This window comes from Lissotriton helveticus, chromosome 1_1, assembly GCF_964261635.1.
Source record: "Lissotriton helveticus chromosome 1_1, aLisHel1.1, whole genome shotgun sequence".
NCBI lineage: Eukaryota > Metazoa > Chordata > Amphibia > Caudata > Salamandridae > Lissotriton > Lissotriton helveticus.
The window spans coordinates 1425233320-1425257876 of NC_136057.1; the positions used below are offsets into that span (position 1 = coordinate 1425233320).

Below are 24557 nucleotides of genomic sequence, written 5' to 3' on the forward strand. Positions count from 1 at the left end.
TTAAAATGGTTTGCTTTTAGTTATCTGTTTGCGAAAGACCTCCTGTGGACGCACGCAAAACTGACAGTGGGCTTAAAGCACACCCATTGATTACTGCTAGTTTACTTTATTGTAACTCCTATTTTGCTTCCTATAAGGTCTTGTTTGAAACAACACATGCACTGTAGCTTGCAAATCAGTTTGCTAGCTTAAAGGGGGCTCAGCGCCCATTGGTTAATATAGGTTGGCTTTATGTCACTGTAATTTATGGGCTCCTGTTTGCTCAGCGTATGTTGGCTTCACTTCCTCTTCGTGCATTTCTCCATCTCCTGGAGCATGGCCCAAGTACTGATTTCATTCTTTGTGAGTGTCCTTCTGCTGCTCCAGCTTTCTGGCCTGGGCTACTTTTTTTTCTACTTGCAGCACTCACTAAGAGTGCATGCGATTGCAGACCATCTCCCCTCCCCGTCTGCTCTACATCATTGCTTGCCCTGCCCCTTCCCCCACCCAAGTTTTACCCAATCGTCGATGCTTGCTCTGTCCCTTTCCTCCTCCTGCGCTGTAGTTTGACCTGTTCCCTTCCACCCCATCCCTCTGGCTTTGCTTCCTCAGAACTCACACCTTCCTCCATCCTGTCGTTACTTGCCTGGTTCCCCTCCTGTGTTGTTGCCCAATTGTCTGTGCTTGCCCTACCCCCTACCGCATTGCTGCTTGACCAGTCCCCACCTGTCGTTTCTTGCCCCGCCACCCCCTACTCACTCCCAGATTGTTTATTGCCCCTTTCCCTCTCTAGTCATAAAGGTCATCATTGGCAAAGGCAATAGGTCTCTCCCATGCATGGTCTATTGGCTTTGTCAATGCTTTTTAAAGCCATGTTGTACAGCAGCTTGGCTTCTGAGCAGCAGCATGGTTAAAGGTAGCAAGCCAATGTTTTTATTTTCAACCATGCTGCACAGGCGCACCACAGCTGTACAACATGTCTTATTAACCACTGACAAAGCCAATTGATCTTGCATAGGCGAGCCCTATTGGCTTTGCCGATGCTTGTGTCTCCTTGCTAGGCTGAACACCTATGACAACAGTATATTTTCATCATCCTCACTTTTAAAAAGGAGAAAGGAAGAAATGTTCTTACACACAAAAGCTGCTTTCATTTTCTTTCACCCATTTTTAGGGTTTATGTTGTGTTTTTGATACTTTTGCTGCTTATTTCGTTAAAAAGTGCAAAACTGTAAAGCATACCGTATGTTGCCTGTTCATTGGATTCTCATTGTTTATGCTTTGTTAAAGACTGTTCTCTCCACTTGCAAAAGGGTTCAGGGATCCCATCAAAGGGAGGGTGAATTCAGTGTTTATGAATATCAAAGTACATTACTTTGTAGAAAACTCTTCTCACAGCTAAAATGTAACACACCCTTTACACATCCTTCCTTGTGGAACTTTCTAAGTATCCGACAATTGCTCCACTTGTATGGATAGAACTTACAACCAGTGTAGCAACCTGACAGCTTGGGGGTACATATTGCATCTGTACCTCGTATCACAGGGTTGAAGTTTGGTTACTAGAAAGTGCATAAAATATATTTAAGTAGTTCCTTTCTGTGCGGAAAGATTTACTGCATAGTGTATGGAACTCCATGAGAAAAATGTACAAAAAATGTATAAGTTACAAATTCTACGGAATACCTCACATCACAGGTCGGGATGACACTTTTGCTCTAAAGATGGTGGTTTAGGAAACCAACTCCTATCAATGAAATACCTACCTTTCATTCCCCTGATAGTTTCGCTGACATGCATACTCCATAGATCACAAAGCTAAGGTCTTTAAACAAGCTGTAAAAAAAAAATATTCTCTGCAAACAGAAAGATCAGTTCAATCCTATTTGCAAGCTTCCTAAAACGGTGACTAATGTGCTCCTTTAATACAGGTGTCAGATGATATTTGCTTCCTATTTATTTGGCTCCTCAGGGTTTAGGCATCTTTGCTCATTGAACTGTTAGTTGACCCTGATTCTTACTCTGTATACTTGAAAGCACTAGGTGAAGCCTCCTGTGGGCCCTACAACAGTGCTTAATTTGTAAAAAAAGAATAAGTGACAGGGTCCTTGTCAGGAGGCTGCTGCAGCTTGAACCACCCATTGCCCCTGCCAGCTCCGCCAACGACAGTAGCTAAACAACTACTACTCGTCTCACTACTACAAGTGTGACAATTCAGACTATTCCCCCACCCTGGGCTGTAACAATGGCTTGCGCAACAGGTATTTGTCTTTAATAATGTATATTAAATTAATAAACAACTGTTGTTCTGCTCCTCTCTAAATTACGCAAACACTGCCACCATGTGGCAGACTGTCATAAGTGCCCGTGTTGACAATTAAGTGCCGGTTCTGAGCAGCGGAAAACACCAGGTCAAATTAAGCACTGCCTACACGGTATGTTTGCCTGAGAATACCCTATGACAATCCATTTCTTCAACTAACGTTGTAATTGTAAAACACAGGTTTCGGGCTTTTTACTGGAAACTAAGTTGCAGCGGCCATCATTCGCCTCATATTAACATTAGAAACGTTTGTTTTGTAACCACCATCAAAAGCCCGCGGTGCAACACTAGGATGTGTCAACAGCCTATAACCCTATGGTAGACATTTGAAAACATAGTGGCCAAGTCACCCCTTTGATGAAAGGCACAGCACTGCGATAGACAAGTTATTGACGCTCCAGCAACAGGGACCTCTGGGGCAAAGGCCACAACAAGAGCATGTGCCCTCTTCCACCCCTTGCAGTCACGCCACTGCCCAGCAGTGAGGGATACCTTGAAGGACTGAACGAAAGTCCAGAGCAGGATTCGGATGGTGTAGCCCTGGCGCAGCAATTTGATGAGGCGTGCCGCTCGGAAGAGCCGAAGGAAACTCAAGTTGATGAAATTGTTCTATGGAAAAAACCCACCAAAGAAAGAGAAAATAGACAGTACCGTTAGTTTCCCTCAAGGGAAGATAAACAAATTCAGCCACAGTCAAATATAATAAAAATAAAAATAAAAATGTATAAAATTACAGATATCAAAGAAATATACCAACAGAAAGAAAGAATAACAAGAAAAGAAAGGAAATCAAGTCCTACCCTCCCCGCCCACACTGAAAACAAACAACAAAAGCTCAAATCGCATCGTCATCCAATCGGGAAAAAAAAAGAAATATTTTGTGTTTTGATTTTGTTTTATCCCAACAACCAAATGCACTGATGTTCTGACAAGCAGCAGGTGCAGTCACACAGTGGAGTCTCACTGCACATGTAATGCACACACGGGAAGTCCAGCAGGGGCAGGCGTGTGTGAGTTACATGTGTATGTTATGACCTAGGCCAGAAATGACCGTCACACAGACTCAACAGGCGTCTCCCAGTCCCCACCCACGACCCTCCAACGCCCACCCCTCTCCCGTGCCCAAAAACAAAAGTACCAGCTTGGGACCTGACGAGCTTTCTTGCTTTCCTTTTTCCCCCGGCGGAGTCCGACGGGACGAGGAGGCGTGCCGTCCCCCATTGCTGTTTGCCAATTTTGCGACTGAGACCAGTTCTGTTGAATTTGTGCGGGTTCATTTCCCACCCTCCTAACGCCATCTCATGGGACAGGCGACATCTTCTGGGATCGGCTGAGCAGTGTGGGACCGAGTAAGGTGTCACTGAGAGGCCCCCTGTCACTCCAGTGTGGTTGGTCTGCTGAAATGCGATGTGTGCTACAGAAAGCCTTACACTGAACTGACCCCCCGCTGTGCTAAAGTGCGCTAGTGGAGACCTCAGTGACTTAGGAAGCAGATCCAAAGCCGAATCTTCCATCTGGTCTGAAGGGATCTGATGACTCTCCTATGCAGGGGTGCAGCTATTATTAGTGTAGCTGATGCAGTGGCCCCACGGCCCATGGGTCATAGGGGCCCACTGCAGCCCAATTGTATCTGTTGTTTTACAGCCAAGGCAGGGTATGGGGGCCCATTTCCCATTTTAGCATTAGAGTCCATGGCACCATTAATATGCCACTGGCCCTGCAAGCCAAATGCACAATGAGGCTAACTCCCTACTCAGCCAGAGTCTGGCCCTTGTAGTTCATAAATGGGTCAAACTGAAGCATATGGTGCAAGCCTGAATGAGAGTGGTGTAAAACAAACTGAAAGGGTACTATAAAGAACACTAGAGTGAAAAGAACTATAATCCCACTGAATGAAGTGTAAGGAACAGGAAGTAGGAAGCTAGAATAGAGGCATCCCATGCTATGGACAAACAGGAACCAAGAGCATATTTCCTCACACTGGATTAAATAGTGCTGGGCATATGACTGCTCAAAGTCAACGAAGAGTATGCAAGATATAGCCAACCTCTCAGATACGGGAGGGCAGACCACATGCTCCTCTTTCAAATCTGCGCCCTACTTGGGGAAAGAATGGGGGCTTAGCCATCAAGCCATGGATGGTCGGTGGCTGCCTTCATGGTGTCTGACCTGAGTAAAGTTTAAGGATGAATTCTACGGTCAGGCAGCATTAAGGCACATGCTCCTTCTCTTTTGCTAGGCCTGGCAACTGTATTTAATGGGAAGGTCTTCTACAGGAAGATCAATTTGAAAATTTCTGAATGACTTGCATGAGATGAGCAGGCACTGAACTAGTGGAAAAAGCTGTACTGAGGTTAATGTTGGCTACTAAACGTCCCAGACCAGGAGGGGGCATAGTTTTTTATATTTTTGCCAATGTCCGCAGTCATCTGTATTTATGCATCGGGACCTGTTTGAATGGCTTCTTCCGTAATGGTAGTCTCTGGCCTTATATTAACCTCAGACGTTGGAGCTTCCCAATGATTGTAGACAGACAACGCACTCAAAAAGGTAAACTAGAATGGGGCAGAGACATATCTGTGTTAGTATAAAATAACGTGTAGAAACTAGTAGCTCACTAGCTTGCCCAACTACTGCTCTTGTGGTTATTCCAGAAGTGTACACTGTCCCTTTAAGTAGGCGGAGCATAACATACTAACTCCAATAAAGCATGCAGGAGGAAGGCGCCACCTGAAGCAGGAGGGGCGAAAGTGCACAGAGGCAGAGATTTATCAGCCCTTCTTGTGACTGAGAAATCGAGCTGTACCAGAGGAGAGAGGCATGCGGGAAACCATCCACCTCCGCTGAGAGAGAGAGGGACAGACAGACAGATGGAGGGAGGGGGAGGAGTGAGACTGTGGCACCAACCTCCATGGAGGAAAAAAGACAGACTGGTCAAGTAGGAGGGGGCGGGGAAGAGACAAGATATAACATTCATAGTAAGAAACAGCCTGGGAAGGAAAGGTGAAGAGATAGGGGTCCATCGTACAGAGGGAAATAGAGGGCTGGGGAGGAGAGGTCAATACAAGTGAAGGATTTGTGTACACCTCCAGAGAAACAAGGAAAACCTGGTGATGAGCTGTAGAGACAAAAAGGGCACCCTCAACCACCTGTGAGAGACTGTCATGTGAGAGGAATGTAAAGACAAGATACAGCTTCCACCTAAATAGAGTGAAAGAGTGGGGAAGAGGTGCAGAGACAAAAGATGGCCCTACCAGCCTTCAGGAAAGGACATCCAGGCAGGGGGAGGGGGGGAGAGCGACAAGAAATATCAAACCCACATACCACAATGAGAAACACTGAGAGCAGAAAGGGAAGGCATGAGACAAGGACTTCAACTACCACAGAGAGCAATGTGTCAGCATGGAGATGAGGTGAGGGTGGGTCTGCGCCGACTAGACAGAACAGCCACAGAGTGAAAGGCTGGTATGTTGGGCCATAGTGGATGAGGAGGATCCAACCTCGCTAGAGAGAGAAAGGAGCAAATAGAAGGAGCAAGGAGAGGACTGGGACAGCACCGCCCACCTCCATCGGGAAAGGAGATGGGAAGAGGGCATCAACCTCTAAGGAGAGAGATTTTCTGTGGGGTAGCAGTACACAGATCATGCCAGCCTTCATGGAAAGGGGAAACAAAATCTCAATAGACAGACAGAGATGTGATAACAAAGATAGAGCAATGTGAAAGAAAAAAATATATATATACATATAGCGAGAGAGTGAGAGACAGAGAGAGAGACACAGAGACACAAGAAGAAAAGCAAGTGTGAAGCTGTGCCACAGACCCATGAAGAAAGAGACAGATCAGGGAGAAAAGAAATGGTGATGCATTGCCGCCACCTAATGAATAAAGAGACTGACAAGGAAGAAAGGGAAGTACGAGGCCCTGGCACCATACTATGTTACCGGTTGCAGCCACCACACTGTGCTGCCAGGCCTTCATTGGAACAGTAGAATTCATGAACACCACATTTCAAGTCAATGTACAAACCATGCGGCTGTCACAAATGGTTGCACTCTGCTCTTAACAATAGTTTTGCTCCCCTGCAGTTATCATACGCAGAAATATTTTCTGACATAAACATTGTGAGTTACATTTCGTTTACAAATTAACGAGCCACTGGACATAAATGTACTATTATTAATTCTGAGGGAACAATACTTTTGTAAACGATATTTAAGCACTATTTATGTCAGATGATATCCTGATATTCTGATACCATAACATGCAGGTCTGCTTTCCAGGTCCTGACTTTCCTGTGTATCCTTGAGAGCGGCATATTTCCTGTTTCCTTCAGTTCTAGCTATTATCAATGTGTTCTCTTAGACTGACGCATCAACATAATCCTTTCCTTTCTGTCTTTGGCTTGTAACCTAGGCCAGTTTAGTACCCTCTCTATCCTTGTGCCGGATTTGTACTGTGCCTCTGTGCTTTGCAAAGGTGTTGTCTATAAAGCTTTTCATTGTGCTCCTTGCTTCTTTCTTAGTGCCCAATTTTTGAGGCATGAGATCTCTCGAGTCCTGTGTGGTATTCAAACAGGCAGTAGCGCTGGGTCTTGCGGTTTAGTCGAGGAACACGACTCAGTACATGTATGTTTTACACAGTGCTGGTGTTACTCAAATTGTTATTGAGGGAACTACTTCTGATATTTGTTTCATGTACCTAATCTGTATAGTTTGTGTGAGGTAATCTGCCTGCAACAAATTAGTCAAATAGACTAGCTTCATAGGGTGTGCTCGTATTTTCTAATCTAAGTACTAATTTACTCACTGTGAAACCAAAGTTGCCCTTTGTTGCATGCTCCTGGCTTGGTTGGTTTCTGACCCTGGGTACTTGCACCTCAGTCTCCATTCCGTTATCTGTGCTATACTAACCCCGGCATGCTTACATGTGCCAAGCCTGGGATGCCCTATCTACAGTTCTACCTAATACAGAACTAGGACCTCTGCCCCAGTCCTGCCTAACTGCCCAGCTCCAGATATACACCTATCACCCTCTTGGGATTTCTATTATGTGGTACAAGGGAATAACCTGTGATTCCTGGTCTCCCTCATAGTTCACTTTCCCAGAGTTGTGATGGGCAGGAGCCCTAACCACCACCCTAATGAGAACAAGCATGACTGCAGAATGAGAGAGGTTGAGGCAGCACTATCAACTCATGATGAAAGAGCCTGAGGGACCAATGAGGCTTGAGACTGCATGAACAAGAGAAAAAGATATAGAGCGGCAGAAAGTTGTGCGATATGAGACAATATCGGAGAGAGACATGGAACAAGAGAAGAACGAGGTAGGCGGGATGTATCCACAGACTGAGTGAGAAGAAATGGTGGTAATAGCCATCAACAACCACAACAAGTCAGACAAGGATCCACAGACTGAGTGAGAAGAAATGCTGGTAATAGCCATCAACAACCACAACAAGTCAGACAAGAATCCACAGACTGAGTGAGAAGAAAGGGTGGTAATATCCATCAACAACTACAAGAAGTCAGACAAAGATCCTCAGACTGAGTGAGAAGAAATGGTGGTAATAGCCATCAACAACTACAAGAAGTCAGACAAGGATCCACAGACTGAGTGAGAAGAAATGGTGGTAATAGCTATCAACAACGACAAGAAGTCAGACAAGGATCCACAGACTGAGTGAGAAGAAATGGTGGTAATAGCCATCAACAACCACAACAAGTCAGACAAGGATCCCCAGACTGAGTGAGAAGAAATGGTGGTAATAGTCATTAACAGCCACAAGTAGTCAGACATGGATCCACAGATTGAGTGAGAAAAAATGGTGGTAATAGCCGTCAACAACCACAACAAGTCAGACACGGATCCACAGACTGAGTGAGACGAACTGGTGGTAATAGCCATCAACATCCACAACAAGTCAGACAAGGATCCACAGACTGAGTGAGACGAAATGATGGTAATAGCCATCAACAACCACAACACGTCAGACAAGGATCCACAGACTGAGTGAGAAGAATGGTGGTAATAGCTATTAACAGCCACAAGTAGTCAGACATGGATCCACAGACTGAGTGAGACGAAATGATGGTAATAGCCGCCAACAACCACAAGTCAGACATGGATCCACAGACTGAGTGAGAAGAAATGGTGGTAATAGCCATCAACATCCACAACAAGTCTGACAAGGATCCACAGACTGAGTGAGAAGAAATGGTGGTAATAGCCATCAACAACCACAACAAGTCAGACAAGGATCCACAGACTGAGTGAGAAGAAATGGTGGTAATAGCCATCAACAACCACAACAAGTCTGACAAGGATCCACAGACTGAGTGAGAAGAAATGGAGGTAATAGCCATCAACAACCACAACAAGTCAGACACGGATCCACAGACTGAGTGAGACGAAATGATGGTAATAGCCATCAACAACCACAACTAGTCAGACAAGGATCCACAGACTGAGTGAGAAGAAATGGTGATAATAGCCATCAACAACCACAACAAGTCAGACAAGAATCCACAGACTGAGTGAGAAGAAATGGTGGTAATAGCCATCAACATCCACAACAAGTCAGACAAGGCTCCACAGACTGAGTGAGAAGAAATGGTGGTAATAGCCATCAACAACGACAACAAGTCTGACAAGGATCCACAGACTGAGTGAGAAGAAATGGTGGTAATAGCCATCAACAACCACAACAAGTCAGACAAGGATCCACAGACTGAGTGCGAAGAAATGGTGGTAATAGCCATCAACAACCACAACAAGTCTGACAAGGATCCACAGACTGAGTGAGAAGAAATGGAGGTAATAGCCATCAACAACCACAACAAGTCAGACAAGGATCCACAGACTGAGTGAGAAGAAATGGAGGTAATAGCCATCAACAACCACAACAAGTCAGACAAGGATCCACAGACTGAGTGAGAAGAAATGGTGGTAATAGCCATCAACAACCACAACAAGTCAGACATGGATCCACAGACCGAGTGAGACGAAATGATGGTAATAGCCATCAACAACCACAACTAGTCAGACAAGGATCCACAGACTGAGTGAGAAGAAATGGTGATAATAGCCATCAACAACCACAACTAGTCAGACAAGGGAGTGAATGGGGAGAAAGACATTATCCAGTCAATATGAACAGAGAGAACAACAGACATAAAAGGCAAGGGACAAGGTGGCTATTCTCTACATAGATAAGAAAAGAGGAGTCAAAAAGGAATGAAACACATCCGATGAGGGATTTGGAGTGTGATCAGCTTGAATAGGGAGCAGAGAGTGGCACCAGCCTCAGTGAAGAAGTAGTCAGGCGATTAGTGAGAAGTGAGGAAGATACTATTCGACTCCAATGAACAGAGCAGAATAAGCAGAAAATGAAAGAGGCATGGCCCTGACCTCTACACAAAGATAGACTGACAGCCAGAGTATTGGGTGAAAGACATTGGATAACACCTCAAACCTCGATGGAAAGAAAAAGAAACAGAGGGAAAGTGCAGCGAGAGGTTACACAACACTCCCAGCCTCTATAGAGAGAAACAGACAAGGGAAACAAGAGACAGCAGGACCGAACTCTGCTGAGACAGACGGACGCAGTGTAAAGGAGGATGAACAAGGTGAGTGGCTGAGTGACTGCAGGAAGGAGAGACTGTACATCAGAAGCCCCCATACACCTCTCAAGAGGGAACATTACATTCTTAAGTTATGTTATGCGCATGACATTTTCATTGGGAGAATGGCAAAAGCTACTGTGAAAAGCGCATCAGCTTCACAGTCACAGGCTGCAGTATATGGAAGTTAAAAAGGGCCCGCGTCCTGAAGTTTCCCATGTCCACTCCCACACACTGCTCCAAGCACATCTTCCTACTTAGGGGCCTTTTTGCTAATCATTCAGTCCATTGACTGAACCAAAGTGTTGTGCTTCCCACTCTGCGGACCTGAGCCTGGTTTTGTTCAACTTTGAGGAAATCCAGAGAGCCTAAAGAGTACTCCTGGTCCACGCGCACTGCAGGTAGCGCTCGCTGATGGGTGAACTTCACAAGCCCTCTTAACAGTTGAAACTGAAGGCGATGCAGGGCATGCCAGGTACCACTGCACATCTAAGGGTATAAAAGATGAGCCATTTATCAACACCACTAAAGACCGAAGGGACCTGAATAATTGCTGCACCTAAAAAGGCAGGAGAAACAAGGCTTTCATCAACCCATGGGTACCAGAACATATCATCGTACGTCTCTTGCCAACTTTCCAGTCATCCAGTATTCCATCATTCCCTGTCCAGGGAACATGGAGCCAGTATCTGCCTTTGCTTCCAAACCTTCTATTGTATACAAACTCGTTTAGCCTAGTCTGGGAAACTTCAAGCCTGTGTCTTTCCTTTGTGAACACCCTTGCATCCTGTTTCTCTGGCTTCCACGCTTTACTGCACACTCCTTACTTCACTAACTCTTCAAATGCTCTCTGAGGCTTTACTAAGTGACAAGAAGGTGGACACAAAGAACGTGTTGCTCACTGCATCCAACAGAGCTTGCATGGGGTCTTTGAGAACTCTCCAGGCTACTTGTTCTGAATCCTTTCTAATGCTCTCTGGGTTACTGGGAGAGTGTTCCAAGAAGTGGCGTAGAGTGGGAAGGGTCACAGGGGCGGTTGCCCCGGGTGTAAAATTCTTGAGGGCGCAACATTTTAAAAGAAAAAAGAATCGACAGCAGGTCTCTTGAAGCCACTTTTTTTTTCTTTTACAATTTTGTGTCCCAGGTTAGGGGGCGCAATACTTGCCTTGCCCTGGGCACCGGCAAACCATGCTACACCGCTTGTTCCAGAGATATCATGACTTAGCAGTCTGACCTCCTGCATCATCAAGAAGCTTCCTTCGATCCGCCAGCACCCCCAGGTAATCAGACCTAATGTGCAAGTTCAGGTGCTTAAACACTCCATCGCTAACTACATGTATGCAGAGTGATAAAGGAGTTTCAGCACAATGTGTATTTTTTCCACATTGAGGATTAAAAAAACACACAAAAGGAAAATAATTCCGAATATATTTTTATCATTCTCAATATGGGGAAAAAACAATGGTGCATCAAATTTTTCTGTAAGCAATTATATAACTTCTCCAAGTTCTAGAACTGTATGAATATATGTCAATGCTGAAGGAATTCCAATGCAGTGCTGGAGTCCGGGTACCTCTAAAAGCATTGTTGAGTACTTGGCTTGATAATGATATATTAATTACATGAGGGCCAGCAAACCAGATGCTGGACTGAAAGAGACTGTCTGGATTCTAATACCGCAGAGAGTGGACACAGACCTTGTGTGCATCATCTGCCGAGGGAGGACTGTGACAGACCCTTTAAACCGCCGCGACCGAGAAGTGAATGAGCGGTACAATGAACAAGTGAGACCTTGGTGCCAAAGTGGATGAAATTAGTGATTGAAATTGCAGTATAAGTTCTTGTTGTACAATGTGAAAGAGTTAGAGAGTAATATGATGTCCAAGAAATCAAGAAGGTGTAAGGCGCCGATGTATGAACCTTTGAGGCACATTTTCTTGTCTTTGTCACTAGGCAGTACAGAGATTTCCCTAGTAGAAAACTGAGAGGAAACAGTTTCATATAACGTGTGCTTCAGTTCCGCTGTGGTGGGACTTGCTGGAGGAGGGAAATTAGAAGTTTGTTCATTTGTAGGAAGTCCCAAGGCTTGTTCGTTTAGCCCTCAGTTTCTTGCTCGAGTTTGCTTTAGGTCTCATTTCTAAGAGTGAGTTGTATTTCAGCCCTCAGGCCTATGAATCACTAACCTTTGTTGCTGAGATGATCCACTGGGGTCCCACGGAGTGACAGTATTTTTGATGGTTTTCTATGATGGATTAAGGGCATGATCCTGGAGCAACAAGTATATCCGAACTTCAAATATTGCTATTAGGTCTAATCTTTGAGTAGTGTTTAAGCTAAGAAAATTACATTGATATCGCTATGAACCATGATTCTAATTTGACATTACCAGTTTGTGAAAGATGAGCTGCGCTTACTCATACTATTTAAAATGTTATTTCTTTTATTTCTAATGGCCCATGTTGATTGTGAATTGCTGGTGTATTGGTCGCCCTATGACTTGCCCTTTCTAGTAATTCTGTCCTGCATTGGGTTTGATGATTGTTTGGACCAAACTGATGCATTTTCCAATCATGGTTTGAAATATTATACAGTTTAAATATGTGTAATGCTGTTGATTTTCAACAACAAAGGCCAAGTGCATAACTAGTTACACAAATGGAGAAACCAGATGGGACATGGTGACCTGTCCTATCTGGAGAAAGAACTAATGTCCTGAGACAAAAAGTGTTTATCCGGGCCCTGTATCCTAGACCCTTCAAAACCCAACTCTTCTGCATGTGGCCGTAATACTTACACCCCATTCTGTCAATACCGAGTGTATCCCTATGATCTGAACTTGCCTTTGTCACAATGTACTATGTACCACATTGGACATGTTAGGTAAGCATTAGACTCAAAAGTGTACCCCCTATCAAGGCAGATATGTTTCCATCTACCCTATACAGTTACGGTACAGATGCATCTGTTTCAATATAAAAAGTCTACAAAAGGGGCACATGGAATGCAGGGGGGCTGGGCAAATGGCTACTTCCATGCGAAGAGAGACAGTGCTTTCCACAGAACAAATACATGAACAATATAAGTTACTCCACCAATGTAATATTGTCCATTATAAGAGACATATGTTACCTACAATGCAGGAGCCAGAATTGGTGACACTCCTACAACTATGATACTGACAGTACGCCTACTTGAGTAATGACAGTATTTGATGAGCTGTACTCCAAACGTGCAAGGCGTGGTACAGTATTCCTGAAACTACGGCTTGATCACATCTTACACTATTAGGATTGTACTTGGAATGCTGTAAGAGCACCATGCATATAAAACCTTAGGAGTGGTACTTCAAATACTGCAGAAATGGTGCTCCTAATAATGCCCGAGCAGCATTCCTAATACTGCCTGAGGTGCATTACAATAATGCAAGAGGTGTGTGGTTACATTGCCGAAGATATGGTACCAACATTGCTAGAGCTGTATTCATAATACTGCCAGAACTGTACCCATAGCATTGCCTCTTCTGCTAAGGCTACCAGAAATATACTACTTTCACTGCATCGGATATACCTCAAGATTATCCCACTAACACTGCCGGAATGGTACTCCAAACACTTCTAGAGCTATACAGCCTGATTTAGAGTTTGCCGGAGAGGGTATTCCGTCACAATTGCGAAGGAGTACCCTCTCTGCCAAAGCCTCGGTCCAACTGACTGATTTACAGACCGAAGGACCTTAAGTATGTCAGCAACAGAGCCTATTCTGTCTCTGGCGCTGACATAGGGCCTGGTTTAAATCATGGTGTACGGTTTGTACTCCATCAGAGAGATTGAGTAAAATACTTTGTCGTCTTGATGGAGTACCTGCCCTCTGCATTTAGAGTCATTGGCAGGTACAACCATCACAGCGGTTCCTGTCACCATGTTAGAAGTCTGACAGAGGGTTCTCTCAAACATGATGGCCACCCATCAAACGTTTAACAAGTTTTTGCGTTTTTAAAAACAAAATCCCAAAGCATGTCCCCCCCAAAAAACAAATGTTCCCCCCACCATTTGAGTACAAAAAAACATATTACACCTTCCACTCTAAATCAGGCGGACGGTGTTATATGTACAACTATGACTACCCACTAGTCAAAATGTCGGAGGAGACGGTCCGGGAAGGAGCCAGAGTAGGTTCCATCACTGATGTACTTAAGGTATTTTACTGTGTGGCCTGACAGAGTATAAGTTGTAGCCCGCGATATAAATCAGGCCCATAGTCATGATAATACAGGAACTGTACTCCTAATACTGCCTGAGCCGTGCTACCAACACTGCCAGAGTTATGCTACTAACACTATGAGAGCTGTAGCTCAAATACTTCAGGAATTATACTGCTAACACTGTCAAAGCAGTGTTTATAATACTGCCACAGCTCTACCCACAATAATGTCAGGGCTGCATTCCTAATACTGCCCAATATGTACTACTAATACTGGCACATTAATAAAACGTATACTGCAGGAATTGTGCACATAATCCTGCTTGAGCAGTGCTCCTAATACTGCAAGAGCAGATGTACCAGTAATGATATACTGACTTATAATGATATTGGAGCTGACCTACTGTAAGAGTACTCCTAATACTGTAAAGGTGGAAACAGCCTTTACGACGCAACTTTTACAACGCAAGTCGTTACAACGACTTGCGCTGGAGGGCGCTCCAGGATAGGGAATAGATTAATTTACTATCCAACTCCTTCCCTACTATCCACGGGGACTGGAGTTGGAATAGTAAATTAAACTATTCACTATCCAGCGCCCCCCAACGCAAGTCGTTGTAAAGACTTGCGTTGTAAAAGTTGCGTCGTAAAGGCATGCGTTGTAAATGCATGCATAGTAACGACATACATCCCTGTAAAGGTGTGCCCTTAATTCTGCCAGGGTTGTATTCCTGAAACTTCTAATTTTGCGTGAGCAGTGCTCCTAATATTAAAAGAGCTGTACTCCGAATACAGCATGCGTTTCATTACTAAAACTGCCAAAGGGATGCTGCTAAAACCGCAAGAGCTGTACTCAAAATACCTGAAGAGTAATGCTTCTAATACTGCCAGATATTTTTTATACTCCTAGACCCGTACTGCTACTACTGCCAGAGCTGTACTCTTAACACTACTTGAGCTGCACTCCTAATGTTACCAAAGAGGTACTCATAAACTAAAAGTGCTGTGCTACTACTAATACTGCTGGTAGAGCTATTCTTCTAATATTGCAAGAGTTATACTACTAATTTTGACAAAGCAGTATCCCAAATACTGCAAAACGTGGTACCTCTAATCCTTCATAATGTACTCCCAACATTGCCGGAGTAATACTGCAAGAGCTGTATTCCCAATGCCACTAAAGCTGTTGTCCAAATACTACCAGGGCTGTGCTCCTAACACTGCAAGAGCAGTATCTTAATACCAACAGCCGCAAAATCTACTCCTAATAATGAAGGAACTGCATTACTAGCCCAATTATGTAGTCACAATGCCCTGAAGGGTACTGTGCTCACAATACTCAAATAAAAGTGCATTCAGTATTCCAGATAAAACACACACAGTAATTTATCTGAGGACTCGCAGTACTTTTAGTGAAAGTGCTGAATGAAATCTCTGTGCTCACAATGAGGGTTCTGGGCGGTGTTCTAGATGTCTTTAAACAAGGATTGCAGTAAAACAAGCTCAGCAGCTGCAGTCCAAGACATGACATACATGTATTACAAAATTGCTCAACCAAAATTATTTTACATATGTAGGGTACATATGTCTGCACCCCAAAACTTACTGGATTTCACCCAAAACACCTGAATATAAAGTTGTTGACCTGAGTTTCTGGATGTCCAAGACAGCGCTATGTGAATGAAAGGCCGCAGATCGGGCCAGCCACTCAATAATGCTTCCCAACGTGAGCGAGCTCCAGATATGAGTTATGAAGCTGTCACTAGTGTTTTGGTACTATCAGTATATCACTCACAATTACTTATTCCTACCTATACCACTGGCTCACTTAAAAATCCCACCAATTGAGTCCGCTCCCAAACTGCTTACTGAACGTCTCTATCAAAGGTGCTCATGTATAAAACTCCAGGTGTGGGCTTCACCCCCAAACCACATGCTGAACCTCTCTGTCAAAGAGGTTCTCAGTGATTTCTTCTGTCAGTGCAGAGCTTCCATATCTCGTTGATGGCTTTCTCTGTTTAAATGGTAATTACAGAATCTCCTTGATGGTAAAGATACAGTCTTTCTTTGCTGATGAAGAAAGGCTCTCAACTCCAGGCCATTGCTATCCAAAGAATAATTACCTGTTTAGAGGAGAAGTTACAGGGCATCAGGGTTGTGAAATCTCTTCTTTTGAACATCGAGTTACCGGGTCACCCTAAGGCTCGACTGGACATTTGTAGAAATCTCCTAACAGGTGTGATCAGACAGTCCCATGAAACAGTCTCTGAAGCTGAGGAAGCCTTTTGCCAGGGAGAGCTCTGTCATCACATGATTCACACGCTTTCCATCTTCTCAAAACAAATAAACCTTGATCATCATCAGAGATCCCTCGCTCACTGCACGCCATGTAAATATTATTAGAGCTCTCCACCTTCACCACAGGCCCTGTTCATCTCAAATGAAATGTTCTCCATCTCCACCTAAACTACATCTCCTCAAAGACTTCCCCGTCATTGAATAGTCTGAACAAGCAAATCACAGATCCCCCAATCATCATAAACCATGTACAAATCTCTTGAAATCTCGAATGTTGCCACAGACTCGTTTCTAAACCTAGCGTCTCTGTCACCATGCACACAATATCTCTCACTGGAGAGCTCACAGTCATCGCAGACCCTGTATATCTCATTGGTGATCTCTCCCATCATCACACAGCGTGTTGATCTCAAAAGAAAGCTTCCCAGTCACTATTAACCCAGTACACCACATAATCTATTCTTCTCAAAAGACATGTTCTCAGTGGCCAGGAACTATGGCCATCTTCCCAGGAAATATCTGCTGTCACAACAGATCCAATGCACACGAGCAGAACCTCCTCAATTTAGATTATTGGACAACAGTGTTCTAGCTTGGGCTATTATGATTCAGCATTAGACACATATGTCTAGGTTAGCAAACGTCCCGTGTTCAGATGCCATGCCATCTAATTGAGAGAGATGCATATTATAATGGAGGATCTTTCCCACATTCCATGAGTGGAGATCTGGTTGTGTACCAAGTGAAATGAGTGGGCTTCGGATAACTGGAGAACATCTGTGTACCAATAATGGTTTGGCCAGGCTGGCCATACCAACATCAGCCAACAAGGTTCCCTCTTGAGTTTGGTGAACACCTTTGGGATGAAGGTACGCTGTGGGAAGGTGTATGCAAATATTTTGGACCATGACATCAAAAGAGCGTCTCCGATAAACCCTGGTTCTGAGAAATTGCTTGCGAAGTGCCTACAACCATGCTCAGCAGAAAAATAAGTAGTGTCAGACATTTTTCCTAGTTGCTTTGCTGCTTCCAGAAGACAATGTATCCTCCTTTCTGTAGCATACGCTTCCCCTATTGAAGTGTCTAGTAAGGTTCAGAGGAACATTTTGCGAGTAGATGTGGTAATGCAGGATTTGTTCTCATTCAGAGACAGTTGCACTTTGTGAACTAGGCTTAGGGAGGTGTAGGTGAACCTCATAGCCACCGAATAAGAATTGTCTTTGATCAGCCAGTTGTCCAAGTACGGAAGTACCTGCAGGCCTTCTCGCCCTAGGTATGTAGCAGCAGGAGCTATACACTTGGTAAAAATCATTTAGACCAATTTTTGCTCAAAGTGCAGAACTCTTAACTTATGATGTTGCCCAGCTACCTCGAGCAGAGGGAAACTGCAGGGCATGGGTTGGCCCAGGTCATGGAGATATGCATTTTCGATATCTAAGGACACCAGCAATTTGCCTTTTCTGAAGCAGTAACCACAATCCTGCGGTGGGACCATTCTAAATGACTGCTTGAAAAAACACACTTCTTCAACTGTCTGAGATCTACAGTGGGCCTCCGTTCTCCCAATTTTTTCCTGGTCCGGAAAAAATAGGAGCATGATCCTTTGTAGGGTTGAGATATGGGTTCCATGGCCACTTTGTTCAACATGGTGAAGATTTCTGACTCTAACAGATGAATATGCTGATACATCATCTTTTTGGTGGGCACTGTGGAGGTCTTTGGATGAATTCCAATATGTGACCATAGTGAACCACACCCAAGTCTTATTTGTGTGTGGTTACAGCCTCCCACCTTCAAAAAAGTGAGAAATCCTCCCAGTCACTGGGCCCTGTCGGACGGAATATCAGTGGGAGGCAGTCAGGGCCTGCAAATTGTCAATGGTCCTTGTGTTTTTCTGTTCACTCTGGGAGACTCTTTTCTTTTTACCTTGTTGCCTGTATTATGAGGAGAATGCAGGGGAATCTGTTGTGAGGATAGTAGTGCTTGTGCTAGTAAAACCGCTACTAATGTTGTTGCAGGAAACATTTTGGTTGAAATCCTCTACTACAAGACTACAGATGTTTCCATTATGCCCCCTGATCAGGCATCTGGAATCTGTGTTGTAGCACGTTTAATGACCTGGTAGTGTCTGTGTCAATTTTAATGGACTGGAACACCTAATCCACATGGCATGCTGAATAAAGCCTCTGTCTGGAAGCACGTGTACCTTAACTGTCCTTGACCTCTGGGGAATGCTGCCCCTTGCCATATGCTGGAAAGCTGTAGTTACGATGTTCGTGGCGGCATATATCACAGCTTTAGAGGCTCTCTCTCCTCTCTCTCACACCTTTGCTTCTTCTCTCTAATTCTTCGGGAAAAAAATAATGTATGGTGTGATGTCCAACCCCATCTCTCTGTTGTAGTGGGCGATAATCAGTCAAAAAAGAAGGTTTCCCTTTGGGTATAAAGAATTGACCACTTACATGAAAAAACTAAAATAATTGAAAACAACACAACCATTCATCCAATTGAGGCCAATATCACCAAGAAGCACTGTATACATTTATATAAAATTGTACACTTTTATTTAAAGAACTAAAAAGTTTTTTTCCCCGTAAAACACATTCAATGTAGCAATAAATGTGCAAAACATACTGTCCATAAAGTTATATGTTTAATCAGACCTATGTAAAAACTCAAAAATGCACCAAAATTCTTTCATTTACAAATTGGCAAGCCTAATTAAAAACAGCATTAAAAATCATTTTAACAGAGAGGGAGAAAACCATAGACATTAATTTTGGCCATTTAGAGCCTACTAATCTAACAATAAATCATTGGTTAAACCACAACTATATATCCACAAAATCTCTTATTTCAACCAATGTTGAGTCGATTTAGTGTTCGGAGATTTAAGCATCAGAAACGGCTCTAAATGAAAAAAATGAAAGTTTATGGTATTCTCCCTCTGTGTTTAAATGATTTTTAATGCTGTTTTAATTAGGCTTGCCAATTTGTATAAGAAAGAATTTTGGTGTGCCTTTGAATTTTTACATAGGTCCGATAAAACAGAACTTTATGGACAGCATGTTTTGCACATATTTATTGTCACATTGAATATGTTTTAAGGGAAAAAACACTTTTTAGTTTATAAGTTTATACAGTGCTTCTTGGTGATATTGGCGTCAATTGGATAAATGGTTGTGTTATTTTTAATTAGTTTAGTTTCCTCATGTAAGTGTTAAATTCTTCATACCCAAAAGGAAACTTTCCATTTTGACTGATTGTCATTTTGACGCCCTGTCCCTATGCTAGAAGGGGGGTCCCTCTCTTGTTAATTAAATGTAGTGGGCGATAATGACTGATGTATTTCCAGCCTTAATAGACTTAGCTATTGTAGTGGATTCACAAAATGCTTGGAAGCTCTCTCAGCTACTGTGTGAAAATGCTCAATATCATACAAGGGCAAGGGGACATATGAAAGTGGGGCATGGGAGGATCCCCTGAGCTAGGTGCCACATAATCATTCCACTCACTGAGACAGTCGGGTTGATACTTCACAATTCTTCATATGAGCAATCACTGTCAATGTTGATGTTTGGTGGAGCTTTGCACGGTGGAGCATGTGGCACACGTTGTTGTGGTTACCTTGGCTGAGGTGCCTGTTGCTGTTTTCCCTAGGTTGAGGCATACGTGGGGTACTGCCATTAGTTGTAATGGATGCTGTGGCAACCATGAATATTCACCATGATATTATGGTTTCTGATCGTTTTCATAGTAGTAGCAGTCATAATGAGGTTGACTATAACCCAAACTGGACCTACTCTTCCTCATCATACTATGTTTTATAACAGTTGCCCACATCCTCATCATCAGAAATGTCTTGAGTTGGGTCCTGATTGCCCATGTGGATGTCTACAACTGTGTCTTGGAACTTTACATGCAGCTTGTTGGGCTGGTTACTATGCAAAAGCACCCTTGCCCTGACATTAGTTCACAGTCTCCTGATTGTTACGTGGTGGTAGTAACTGTACTTTGTTGGGTCAAGTATCTGTTGTCTAAAAGGAGAAGGGATCCCCTTTTTTTAGCTTTTACATGTGATGCTGTTGTTGTTGGTGACATCGCCTAGCCCTTGTTGCCAGTGTTGTCATCATCGAGGGTGCTGATCTTGCCATCAATTGGCTTGTCGAGGATACAGTCGCCAACAATGGCTTTTTAAATTACTTTGTCAATGGTTTTCCAATGGTGGTCTCGTCAGCAATATTTTATTCCGATATGGTGCCTTTACAGATGTAGTCTTTGTCAACAATGACGTAGGCAAAAGAGCCATCAGTCGAGATGGAGAACACACTGGGGAGGGTTCCAAAGTGAAGGCAAGAGGTGCTGTAATTGTTGATGTAGTAGGCACAGAAAGCAATAGAGATGAGGAGTTACCAGCTTGAGCCTTGGAAGGCCTGTCTGGCTTCTTGTCACACTTTCTAGAGGCCAGCGGATGTAGACTGTAGTTCTTCAGTGGAAGCCCCTTCTTTGGAGTTCTTATCTTAGTCCCAACTACATCTTTGCATCTTTTTTACTGTTGCAGTTTGAGAGCACGCACATCTGAAGATGAAAAATCAATTGAAGTTTTCTTCAGACATCTCAGAAGTTCTCCCTTTCAGTCATTTAAGGTTTCAGCAGAGAATTTCCAACAGATCTTACATTCTTTTGTGTTATGGTGAAGGTACATGCAGTAGATGCAGCTCTTATAGGGATCTTCAACATAAAGTATTTCAATTCACATGACGCACATGCTCTGAAAGAGCACTCTAAGGAGAATTTCAAGATTATAACCTCACAATGCCATAAGCTCAAGAAATTCACTTTCCACTGGACCAAAGTCAGCTGAACTCTGACAGTATGTTCCAAATGAAATTGTATCCCAGGGCAAAAGTGGAAAAATCCAACCTGAAGAGAAGATTCAGTAGAGCTCTGAAGTTTTCCCTTCAATATGACGTGCAGTAGAAATCTGAGGTTTGGTGACCTCTAGAAGGAGTTGAGCACAGTGTGACCACTCTGATTGGCTGAAGTGTGGGTATTTTCTGACAGCAATATGTTAATGGGCCAGAATTTGAGAACTCTTTGCCTCATTTAAGGAACACTGGCATTTCAATATTAGCGAAGGACTTCCAGCTCAACCACTGAGAATGATTCAAGCATGTGAATCTACAAACAATACCAACACTAAAGAACTCCCATGTTCAACAAACCAAATCCAGGTCATTGGAGATCTAGTCTATTATCACTGGCTCTGTTCTTTTCAAATAATATCTTGTCAATAACCACTCAGCCTCCATACCTCTTCAAAGAGCTTTCCAATCACCATAGGCGCAATAGAACCCACTGAAATATCATCATATTGCCACATACCGGAATACTCACAAATGAGTTCGTCCCACGCACCAGAGACTTAATACACTACTTCATACCCCAATTACCATAGTCATGTAGTCATGTTATTGAAGATCTCAAATCTCACCTCAATTCTATTGATTGTTCTCCCACCACAGATCCTATACACCTCCTCGGAAAAAATGCATTTAAACATTTATCCTCCATATGTATGCCAGATGAAATCTCAATAATCTCCACCCTATGTGACTCTCCCAAAATCTCATTCATCTATGCACACTCTGTAATCTCTTCCAAGAGATCTTAAATCACCCACATCCACTATCTCTAAGACACTCAGAGACCTCTCATGTTCTGTCGCAGTCTTACCAGTGGTAGCTGATGTGACCGATTCTGCCACTAACATTTAAAGTTAGCTTGATTCACCACTTCTAGTTATTATTGCTACCTACGCAAAGCTAAAGGCCGTGAAACATACTGTCAGGCTACGAAGGCAAGGAGGCATGCCAGCAGGATCCCAAACCAGTACTTTGCTGTTTGTATCCTTAAAGTGAAAGTTAATCCACCACCACAAGCCTCTACTTGGAACCGTACACTGAAGGGTTGGAAGCCCTCAGCAAACAAAGACCATATATAACACAGTGAATACTAAGAGCAAATCATCTCTCCCCCACCTAAGGGTATGTAACATTCCCACACAGATGCTGGAAAGGCTAGGTAAGGCCAACAAAAAAGTGGTTATTCCAAATCAATGTTTTCACAAGTTAGTAGAGAAAGCAGATTTGTTCACCTGCTTTATCTACAAACCATTCACAGCAATACAGGGGCAGCCACTGAAAATTACCAAGAGCAAAAGCGAGAAACTAGAAAGACAGAGAGAACAAGTGAAAGAAAGAGTGAGAGAGAGGATGAAAGATCTGAGGGAAAGGAAGATGCACAGTGGTTATGAGAAAGAGACAGTTCAAGTGGCAGCAAAACAGAGTGGGAGTGGAAGCAGGAGAGAGCGAGTGAGGTTAGTGGCAGAGATATCTCAAGGAGTAGAACAACAGAGATAAGTTAAGCAAGTGTAAAGAGAAAAATATGATCTATGGGATACAAAAAACAAGAAAAGAAGTGGGAAAGGATCTTTGGAGGGAGTGGTAGAAGTTAGGGAGTAATGGAATGTCCATGCAAGAAGGTGTGTGAGGTGGAGATTGGATGGACAAAGTGGGAGAGACAGAAAGTGGAAAAACAAGAGATGGAGGAATGGGCAGAGAGAGTAGTAAGTGCGGAGAGTGATGGGAGAGAGTAGGCAGAGCAAGAGGCAGAGGAAGATCAAGAAAGAGTCATAGACAGCAGAGCACGCTGCAGGCAGTCTCCAGTTAGGAAGCTTGGAGCAGGACATGCACAAAAGAAGCATTTAGTTAATGTAATGCATTAGGGCTTCAGAAAGAAATTACAAACCAACCGGATTCTTAGATGCACATGTTGAAGATGAATGGGGAGATTTTTTGGGAGGTTATTTATTACATTGCAGATTGATTCGCAACCAGAAATCAAATTAGGTTGTCAATTGTGAATGTTTTTCATAAAAAATTTCAGTATTTTTTTTGATTTAGATATATTAGTTGGCATGAAGACACAGACCGATTCATGGATGGATACATGAGTTTCATAGTGCATTTTGATTGGATGAAATTTTCAGAGGGCGTTGCGCCAATATAGCAAAGTGTAAAGAGAGAGCATGGAAAAAGACAAGATAAGAGACACAACAAATCATTATACTTTGCAAACAGCAAATTCAGACGTATACAACAGCAGCAAACATACAACCCCCCACTCACTGGGCTACACTACCACCACAGAAGGAAGGAGGTACTGCAGGCATTCGTACCATCCCAATTTCCCAGGTCACATGCACTGTAGGGCTGGTTACCCCTGCGTAAAGAAAAACACTCAAGGCTGCAGTGCTATTGAGAGTAGTTGGCAATGGGAGTAACACAAAGAGCTTCAGGGCCACTTACACATATTTTCAAGGGCAGTAACACAGGTCCTGTTGAGCATTTAAGAAGCTCTTTACTCATCTGTTTGGAAGAAGAGACTATGGGCTTGATTTAGAGTTGAGTGGCCATCGAAAATCTTTCGATTTGTGAGGAGGCAATGATAAATTGCCTTTTGGAGAACTCATCACAATTGATGAATCCATCAGCAGAACTACCTCCACTGTAGTATGCCTATGATCAATGTCATTCCAGGAGTGGACCCCCCACTAGAGACCACTCCACTGGAGGATTGTATAAAGGCATTTACCACCCAACTGTGAATCAGGCCAAAGCAGTAGAGCAAACAGCATCTGAAACGCTGAACAAGCAGGTAAATCAATTTTCTACCCACCCCTTTGAATGACTCTTCCTCATATTCCCTGGAAAGAATCTGCACCAGAAGGATGATACCTGCTCGCTTACGCACATGCACATACACGTCGCACACACACACACACACAATATTCAATGCACCAGATCCTGGTGTCCCCTGTGATAGAAGAAAACTATGGTCCTGTTGTTTGATGGGAGAAGAAACGTTTCTGACTATTGTCTAAACAGTCCCACTGTGGTTCTTCCAAATATCCTTCTTATTAAAGAAAGACTAGGTCCTATTGGCTCAACTTATTAGGGTAATAATTTGTGAGACCCAGTGGAGTGCCCACTCCTAGATCTGATAAATTCCACGTCAAGAAAGGTGAGCTGGGTAGACGGGACACAGTAGGTGGGTGATCATTTTCCCAGCGCTG

General features: G+C 43.4%; 1 protein-coding gene across 1 annotated transcript in view; it reads right to left on the bottom strand.

Moving 5' to 3' along the window:
* The window catches only part of CACNA1A (calcium voltage-gated channel subunit alpha1 A), a 1120700-nt gene that overhangs the window by 391229 nt on the left and 704914 nt on the right, over positions 1-24557 (bottom strand). The window contains exon 32 of the mRNA XM_078685323.1: positions 2795-2911. Within this exon, the coding sequence (XP_078541449.1) occupies positions 2795-2911 (117 nt within the window). The remainder of the gene's footprint in view (positions 1-2794; positions 2912-24557) is intronic.